At 56.2% G+C, this 9734-nt stretch overlaps 1 protein-coding gene across 1 annotated transcript; it reads right to left on the bottom strand.

Moving 5' to 3' along the window:
* Window positions 1-8000: 8000 nt before the first annotated feature.
* LOC120381192 (ribonuclease) lies at window positions 8001-8432 on the bottom strand. The gene has a single exon (XM_039499345.1). It carries the CDS (start codon window positions 8430-8432, stop codon window positions 8001-8003), a length of 432 nt encoding a protein of 143 aa, XP_039355279.1.
* Between the last annotated feature and the right edge of the window lie 1302 nt (window positions 8433-9734).

The following is a 9734-nucleotide window of genomic DNA, read 5'->3' as shown; positions in this document are numbered from 1 at the left end:
AAGGAGAGGTGGGGGCTGCAGCAAGGGGAGAGGGATAAATGGGGAGGGGTAGTAGTGGTGGGAGAGATGTTGGGGGCTCATGGGTATTAAGGGAAGAGCGGGGCGGGACACCAAAAAGGGGAACATTGGGAGGAGTTATAGGGAGACTGGGGGAGCATTGGGGAAGGAGATCCTGTCAGCCCCACATTACCCTCCTGTATATGTGCCACCCTCTGTGGGGCCCCCGGCCCCTCCCACAGGGGTGTGACCTCCCCTTTCCCTGTCCCCCTCATGTGAACCAGATTCTGGGGGGCTTGCTCATCTCAGAGCATCTGAGTCCTTTTCTCTACCCCAGTGTGTGAGCTAGGATCTGGGGGTCCCTGTCCCCCAGAGGTCTCTGAGCCCCATTCCCTGTCCTTTGTGTGTGTGTGTCAGGATCTAGGAGAGGGACCTGCACATTTATGGGCATCTGACCCCTCATCCTTGCCCCCTTCATGTGAGCCAGAATCTGGAGGGGGCTCATCTTCCTGGCGGTGTCCGAGCGCCACTCTACCCCTATATGAACCAGGGTCTGGGGCAGACCTGCCCCTCTGCACAGGGAGTTTACCACAGGCATGCTTGGCGCACACACACACACACACACACACACGTTAACAGGGCATAGCGGGGCAGTGCTAAAAGTGGGCTGAGTTAAGGTTACACGGGCAGCCTTAAAGGTGCATTTCCTGCTTTCCAGACCTTTGAGTTTTGCTCAGCTCAAAGTTCTGCCAGGGGATGACCAACTGTCAAGCACCCTTCACTCGGTGCTGTGCCGTTTATCAGAGTAAAGTTCAAATCCCTGCTCCAATGGCTAATTATTGAGCCCAGTAAAACAACTGCAAGAGGAGAGACCCAGAGAGAGACTCAAATTCAAATCCTTTCTGTTCATCAGGCAGATCTCCCACATCCCTGGTAAGTGACCAAACCTCAGGGCTAAAGGGCCGGTATTTTCTCCTCAACCATCCTATGTGTCTCATCTTCCTCTGCTGTTATCAGAATACCCAGCCTCAAAAAGAAAAATTCCCACCTGACGCAGAGCCTCTCACATGGCCTTTTCTGCCATGTTCTGATCTCTCAGGTTCAGCCGACACAGGAATTCGCAGCTCATTTCATGTCGACCAAAAGGGCGTTTGTTTGGAGAGCAAACGACTATCGACTGAAAGGTCCTAGTCCAGCTCTGCCCAGGAGTTCTGGCTCACGGCCCCCACCTGCTCTGACCCACCAGCCCCAATGCGCCCCCAGAGCTAGGAAGATACCTCAGAACCTGACCCCAGCTGGGTCGTCACCTCACCTTGTCCTGGGGCTCGTCTGGGAGCTGGATCCGGAAAGAGTCTGAGCCTCCTCCCACTCTGGGGCCCTTATATGGAGCCCGAGGGCAGGAGACACACAATGAGCAACTCTGCAAACACAGCTGGGGAGCAGAGACTCCCAGTCAATGGCCATAAAAAGTGGGCACCAGGTTTGGTAAATATTTGCTGTCAAGTGTCAAAGATCTGCCCATGATCTGCAGGTGCCCCTCAGTCCCTATCCATAGCACCCTCCTACCCCAGCTCTGACCCCCAACCCCAAAGCCCTACCAGTGCCCCTCAGTCCCTACTCACAGCATCCTCCTACGCCAGCTCTGCCCCCCAACACAGCTTTACCAACATCCATCAGTCCTGACCCCCTCCCATTCCTCTACCCCCCCCCCCATTCAACCCAGCAGCCACAACATCCATCACCATGGTCTCTGGCCTCCATGTTCTGTCCCCACCCCCACCCCTTTCTCTGCCAGTGGCTGTTAACACTGTAGGGTCTCTGCTGCCGGGATTGTCCCTGGCGCTGTGTCCAGCACCAAGAACATGGGACCCAGTCATGACAGGCGACACTGGGACTCTAGCACAGCAATGAACTCTCTCCCCCCTGCAGGCACGGAGACACCTGTGATACCCTGTTAATCTCCTAGGAATTGGTTACTGGTGCTCTGGGAACACCTAGGGGCTGCAACAGAGATCAGGGCCCCCCGTTGTACAGGGCACTGCACAGTCACAGAGTAAGAAACACCCCTTGCCCTAAAGAGCTTCCGGTGCACATAGAGTGAAAGGTTGGGAGGGGAAACTGTGGCATGGGCAGCAAAGCATCAGGGCCCAGATCACACAATAGGCCAGAACTGGGAACAGAACCCACGTGTCCTGGATCCCAGCCCCATTCCCTCCTCTCTAGCCCACACTGCCTGGCTTTGCAAATTATGGGCCTTATCCCAGACCCATTGCAACCAACTGGAGTCTTTCCCTGGCTGCGGATCAGGCCCTACATTGGGAAAGAGACTGTTACTTCAACCCCATTGTGCAGAATGGGAAACGGAGGCCAGAGAAGAGAAGTGTCTTGCCCCACGTGCAGAGTCAGGAATTGAACCTAGGAGTCCTGACTCTTGCAGCACAAGACACTGCCCCAGGACAACTAAGCTAGTCCCAGAGGAGCTGGGCAGCTACCTGCTGCTGCTGCTGTAGCTGAGAGGTCTGCTGCCGCTCCTGACTCTCCGCCAACAGCTGGAACAACCGCTCCATCTCCATGATCCTCTAGGGGAGGGGGGGGAGACGTCCCCCTCCGGCCCCTTCTCAGGGGGTCAAGGGTTCAGGCGATCCCCACTTCTGGTACCACGTGTAAGCGAGTGGAGCCGGGACTCGACCCTCTCCGGGGTGATGAGGGGAGCCACGCCGGCTCACTACACTCCAGTTGGTCCGAGGAACTATCCCGGGAGTCCTTGAGGTGACTGCCCGCCCGGCGGGCAAGGGGCTCAGGACCTCTGGCAGGGCTGAGCCGTAACAATCGCTATGCGTCTGGCCCTATGTCAGGGCGGGGCAGCAAACACTGAGCCAGAGAGCTCAGGCCCTGGGGGCAGGGCTGAGCAACAGTAACAGTTAAGGCTTGGCCCTGGATCAGGGTGAGGCAGCAAACACAGAGTCAGAAAGCTCAGGCCCTGGGGCAGGGCTGAGCAGCAGTAACTGTTACAGTTAGTGGCCTCCTCAGGCCAGGGAGACGGGGAGTCTGCCACCCCGGAGTGGGGTGGCAGGGGGGACGCAGGCCCTCCCACTCCACTGCGTCGCAGCCTGGGGCCCTAGCAGCGTCTGAGGATCCGCTGTTCAGTCAGTGGGGATCCTGGCCGCAACACACTGACATAGGCTCCGGTGAGGCCGCAGCCTGACTGGGGTCGGCTGCCCCGGGCTACTTCCATACTCCGCCTCGGGGACTACCTGGGTCCTGACGTCGACCTCTGGAGGGTCCACGAGCATGGGCTCGTCGCGTCCGGGGCTGGGTGGTAGGTCAGAGGGGTGGGCTCAGAGCTCCGTAGCTCCGCCCACTCTGGCCTCCAGCTGGGCTCTCCCTCCTCTGGGCTGGAGGGGAGCCACGCCGGCTCACTACAGGCACCTCGACAGGAAGGTCTCAGCTGGGTGAAACCCCAGAGATGATACAGCTTGGAGAAATGGTGCTGAGACGTGGAAACTGCTCCAGATGTCTCCCCAGGTTTTCCCTGCCCCCCGCTCACTGTCAGGGCTTCAGAGCCTGGGCCATGCACCGAGTGTGCCTGTTCTCAGCTCCCCACCCAGACCCTGAGGCACACGTATGATCCTAGCTCAGACACGGGCTCAGACCCCCATAGAGGGACAGGGTCCCTGGATTCTAGCTTGGACATGAGGGGCTCCAATTACCCCCAGCGGGGCAGCACACGAGGAGCAGCTGACAGCTCCCCCAATACTTCTTACTTCACCTGCCACTCACCACTATGTCCCCCTCCATGTCCCACCCCTCATCCCCACCTCCTTGCCTGTGCCTCCAAGCCCCTCTCCCCTTCCTCAACACCCGCTCCTGTTTATCCCCCTCCCACTAATCCGCCTCTCCTTGCTGCTGCCCAAACCCTTTTTCTCCCTGCTCCCCCCTCACCGTTCTGCCCCAATACCCTTATGCCTCCCCACAGTGCTCCACCTCTCCCTATTCCCTGGCGCTCCTCTGCAATAGGAGACGGTTGGGAGGGGAAACGGAGTCACGAGTGGAGCAGTGACTTCCCAAGGCCCCACAGGAGGTCAGTGGCAAAGCTGGGAGTCCAGGAGTCCTCATTTCTCATCAGGAGCCCGGAGTGACAGACACTCGGCTTTCAAGAGGACAGCGTTCTCCTGCAGCAATCCTGTAGACATCCATGCAGGCAAAGGCAGCGAAAAGTGACACCCCTCCCCGAGGTGCTTCACCTGGGCTCCAGTGAGCACTGAACCCATAACCCCTAAGGTACCAGCTCAGCGCTCTGAGTCACAGGGCTCTTCCCTGTGAGTATTTCCCTCTCCTCTTGACTGCACTGAGCGTTGTGGGCCCTCTTCCATCTCCCGTCTCTGCCTCGATTTCCCACGCCAGTGGGACAGGAGGTGAAGATTCTGGCATGGTCTGTGTAAAGGGCTTGGAGGGGCCTGGCATGGATGCCGGATGCTGTATCATGGCAAAGAAGCACTGCTGTGGTGATGACTGTACGTGCCCTGCTGTTCGTGGGAGCTGCAGAGCAGGGGGTGAAAGGAGCAGGGGTAGGAGAGTCTAGCTCTGCCTCTGCACTGCAAACCCACCTGGACAAAGCTCCACACGTGGCTATGGGGCACGGGGACCCTTCCAGCCCCATGGAAACTTTGGCTGCAAGCAGATGAGCCAGACCTCAGATGAAACCTCTTTGTTCCCAGATCCTCTCTCAGACTCATACCAGGAGCCAGGCAGACCCCGCTGAGCTGCAGCCACATTGTTATGCTTAGAAGGAGCATGCAGAGTCTTTTAAAAGGGGGTAAGGCAATACGCTGCATTTACTGAGAGTACAATGTAAGCATTGAAATCAGCGTGTGCTTCCATTCACCCCCCAGCTGTCCCCCCCCCCCAAAAAAAGGTTCTGCCGCTGGATCTTATAGTTACGTCCTTAGTGTTGCTTGGTCAGTTTCAGTGGCCAGCTGAAACTGCACAGGAGGGAGGGGAGCTGGGCTCTGTCGAATGTGTTTGAAGCTCCAGTGTTGATTCAGAATGAACCCAAAGTCCCATGGCAACACACCCTTCTTTCATAGTGATACATTCCCATACAAGTCTCTGGACCTTGCTGTGTCATACCGGAGCTGTCACTCACGAGGGATTCAAAGTTGCTCTGTTTAGCATTATTTTGAGTTGTTACCGGGAAGATCCGCAGCTGTTTCTTATCTCGTCCTTGGGGTGTGCGGGTCGTCAATCTGCCATCCTGGATCACTCCACTCCCTTCTTGACAACCCGGGCCAGTTGTCTTGGCTCAGTTAATCACCACATGTTCTTCACTCACAGGAACAGTAAATAAGGCAATTACAGCCATAAAACATCTATCCTTCTAGAAACAATCATTAACACAATCAGTAAAGAATAAAGTCAGAACAATTTCTTCTTACTAATTCAAAGCTAGCAAAATGGACTATAAGGCAAAATAAGCAAAATGGAGTACAATTTTACCTGAGACAATTTCTTCCCATTAGGCTTTTGGCCTACAACATGGCACCTGATACTCCGGAGATAAAAATCCCTGTAGCCCCTTCCCTATCCCCAATGAGCCACCTAGCTTATGGCCACAGAGAAATTGGTGACACCTAGAGGGGAAAGGGCCTGTATCCCCTTCATAGCCATTGGGCAGGACTGGAGCTGGCATCCCAAAAGGGGCAGCGCCCCATATCCCATTCCTGACCATCACTCCCAACTCCCACAGGCTCTATGGCCAGATTGGAGTCAGTACTCACTAGATTCATTGATTCCAAGGCCAGAAGGGACCACCGTGACCATCTAGCCTGACCTCCTGGATCACACAGGCAGGAGACCTGCCCCCCCGGTAATTCCTGGAGCAGAGCTTTTAGAAAAACATCCCATCTTGAGTTAGAAATTGTGAGCAATGGAGCATCCACCACAACCCTTGGTAGATTGTGCCAATGGTTAATTACCCGCTTGCAGAGATGACCCTTGACTGCTGATACTGGGGTCGGGGAGGGCACAATGTAAAGGGGGGGCACTGTGACCACCACGTATGTCACCTCTGGGAGGAACCTTCCTGCCCCACCTCCCATGGGCCAGGGCAGCCAATCAGGCCAGCTCCTGGGGGGCTGGGGCCACAGGAGCTGGGAGCACGTCTCTGGGCTGGGCTGGGGCTGGCCCTGGCCTGGGGAGATTCACAGCACCAGTGTCTCCCCAGAGCTCCCGCACCCCTGCAGACACCTCATCAGGGGAGGGCTGCAGGCAATGCCCCTACCTCCAGCTGAGCAGAGGGACCCTGCTCCCAGGGCCTTCCCCAGCAACTCCTGCCCTGTGCTCAACTTGGAGCCACCACTCTCTCCATGCCAAAGTGGCAAGGGAGGAGGGAGAGTGGGCTCTGTCCTCTCCCTGCCCCTCCCCCTGGCACATTTCTGGCTCACTCAGCCCCTGTCCCCGGCAGACGGGCCCAGGTGGGGGCGGGACAGAGCTGCTTCTCACACCGGCTGAGGGTGGCCGCTCAAGGTCACTGCCTCTGTGCAGCGCGGCGGCTGCCTGTGAGAAAGCCCAGCTGGGGAGGTGGCAGCAGCCACTCCCCCCACTCCCAACCTGGGCCTGGCTGCTGGGATAGGGGCTGAGCGAGCCAGAGCCCCCGGCTCCTCCACACATTTCCAGCTCGCTTGGCCCTCTCTGTTAAACGTTTACACCTTAGTTCCAGTCCCAATTTGTCTGCCTTCAACTTCCAGCCATTGGATCTTGTTATACTTTTCTCGACTAGATTGACGAGGCCATTATCAAATATTTGTTCCCTATATAGGGACTTATAAACGAAAATACAGTGTCAATGACCTAGGCTGGATCTGTAGGGGGCACACACATTTTACCCCACTCCCTGCCCGCCAGAGCCAGCCAGTCCCCTTCTGCTGAGAAGCCAAGGGGAAGCCCTAAAAGGGAATGGACTTGTAAATCATTTCCCAACACATCCTGGTCATCCCACACATCCTTCTGCAGCTGGGGAGCTTGAAGCAGGAAGAAAGAGAAAGAGAGAAAGGTCTGATTTCTCTGCATCAAGTCCAGCACAACAGCAGACCCAGCCATTCTGCATTTTCAATCATGTGTTTTATTGCAGGAAGCAGCCCCGTAAGAGCATCCAGGGCTCCACCTAGTGCAATCTTTATCCCACATCACGTATCAACCCAGAAAATGCTGCACTGATGATGATGATGATGATGTATTACTTGTATCACTGTAGTGTGTCAGGGTCATGGTCATAGATCAGGCTCACATTATTACGTACGGGCCACTGGGGCAGCAGAGGGTGGGACTCAGGAAGGGTGGCTATACTGTATAACGGGCATTAGGGGCAGCAGAGGGGGGATGGGGAAGGGGCGGCTATACTGTATAATGGGCACTAGGGGGAAGCAGAGGGTGGGGGTGGGGTGGGGAAGGGGCGGCTATACTGTATAATGGGCACTAGGGGGCAGCAGAGGATGGGGGTGGGGGCGGCTATACTGTATAATGGGCACTAGGGGCAGCAGAAGAGGTGGGGGGTGGGGAAGGGCTACTGTATAATGGGCACTAGGGGCAGCAGAGGTGGGGGTGGGGAAGGGCGGCTATACTGTATAATGGGCACTAGGGGGCAGCAGCGGGTGGGGTGGGGAAGGGGCGGCTGGACTGTATAATGGGCACTAGGGGGCAGCCGAGGGTGGGGGTGGGGAAGGGGCAGCTATACTGTATAATGGGCATTAGGGGCAGCAGAGGGTGGGGGTGGGGAAGGGGCGGCTATGCTGTATAATGGGCACTAGAGGGCAGCAGAGGGGGGGCGGGGAAGGGGCAGCTGTACTGTATAATGGGCATTAGGGGCATCAGAGGGTGGGGAAGGGAAGGGGCGGCTTAGGGGCATCAGAGGGTGGGGAAGGGATGGCTCTGCAGTATAATCGCACTGGGGGCAGCATCGGAGCAGGGGCTGGGGGGGACTGACCATGCTGTGCAATGGGCCCAGGCTATATTGATTTGTCATAGTGCACAGGGAGCCCCCCGACACAGGCGATGCGGATGCGTTGGGTGCTGGTGTCTGCATTGTAGTTGCAGGGTGGTGTCTGTGATCCCCCCTGCAGCCGGCAGGTGGTGAGGGCGAAGGAGGCTTTGCTGTCTCTCAGGTCCCCACTCGCCGAGGTCCCCCCAGAGCTGCAGACAGTGGTGATGGTGGCACCACTGGCATGGACGAAGGTGTTGGTGAACTTGCAGGCCGATGAGGTCATGCCCCGGCGCTGCATCATCTGGTTGCAGTAAGTCCTGGAGTCCGGGGCACTGCTCTTTGGGTAATCGACGTGCTGCCTCAAGAACTTCTCATAGCGCGTCTCCCCCCTGGCCAGAGCCAGCCACGTGGCCAGCCAGACAAGCAGCAGCATCAGGTGGTGTCCCCTCTGAGCCATGGTGTCTCTGCCTCCCGATAACCCTGCAGTGGGGAGGAAAGGGAGGGATGGACATATGGGGCAGAGGGGACCTGTTTCCACCCTGGCCTTCCACCTGCTCATCTCCTTCAGCCTGCCTGCCCCCGGTGAGCTCCTTGCAGATTGCAGTCTAAGGTCCACTATTATTGCCCTGGATTTGAGGGCTGTGTGTACCCCAGAATGTGATCAAACTAATTGCAGCCATATTATGTGCATTCATCATTCATCATTCATGCCCGTCACCCCAACCGGGGTATGGGCCGCCAACCACAGATCTCCAGAGTCTTCTATCCTGGGCCATTCGCTCTAGCTGGTTCCAGGTATAGCCCATGTGCATTCAGTCACCATGAATTAATGAAATAGAACACCACATACCGTTAAGGGTTAATTTGGAGACAGGCTTTCAGAAGCAAGGTCATATCTAGCTGGCAGTTTCTGCTAATCAGAACGGGAGGAGGGGACGGACAAGTAAACAAGTGAGACTGAAAACCTTGGTGGATGGAAGACCTTGAGTCTGGGCTCCTCTGACATTAGAGTGCACTTTGTAGCAGTGCTCTGAAGCCATCTTGAGAGACATTTTTCCTGACACCTTTTCTCCCCAGTGGGTGAGCAACTGCCCACTGCACACCTGCTGTCAATTACTCAATACTGTTCCAGATGTTAGGTAAATACCTGGGATGTTCTAAACCTATTGCTTATGTCTGTGTGTGCTTAAATCTAATAAACTGCAGTGTTCGCTAGAGAACACGTACTTGCATTGAATCCTTGATCAGACAGAATTGCTGTTCCTATTGATTTATTCCTGACCCTGCCGGGAGTGCAACAGTTAAGTTACCGCGGATGTGGGTTCTGAAAACCCTGGGTAACAAGGGGACCCAGGTAGCACTGGTCAGACAGTCAGCCCAGCTTTGCACAGCATGGGATGCTCAATGTCACCCCAGGTCCTCTCAGCCCAGTCTCTTTACTTTATTCCCCATTAAATAACTAATTTAAAATGAGCCGGTAGCCTGAACCTCCCTCTCTGCATAACCTGACGCAGCCCCTCTCACCCGCTTTGCTTTTTGAAATTCTGCAGCTCACAGGTAAGATCTAAACTGGTGGAAACTCCTGCTCCAGTGCTCAGTGGAGCCACAGTGGGGTCTGCTGAGCCCTTTGCTCCAATCTGTAGGTGACATGCTCTTTCCCACAGGCAGGAGTCCTGATTTCCAGCCCTGCCATTGATCTAATCCATTAGACCCCACTCCCCTCCCAGAGCTGGGCATAGCAACCAGGAGTCCTGGGTCC

Source organism: Mauremys reevesii, linkage group 13, assembly GCF_016161935.1.
Source record: "Mauremys reevesii isolate NIE-2019 linkage group 13, ASM1616193v1, whole genome shotgun sequence".
In the NCBI taxonomy this organism is placed as follows: Eukaryota; Metazoa; Chordata; order Testudines; family Geoemydidae; genus Mauremys; species Mauremys reevesii.
This window is presented reverse-complemented; position numbering and strand designations above follow the sequence as displayed.

Bases quoted from the DNA above. Each gene is read 5' to 3' on its own strand.
- LOC120381192 (XM_039499345.1), bottom strand. From the start codon at position 8,432: ATGGCTCAGAGGGGACACCACCTGATGCTGCTGCTTGTCTGGCTGGCC.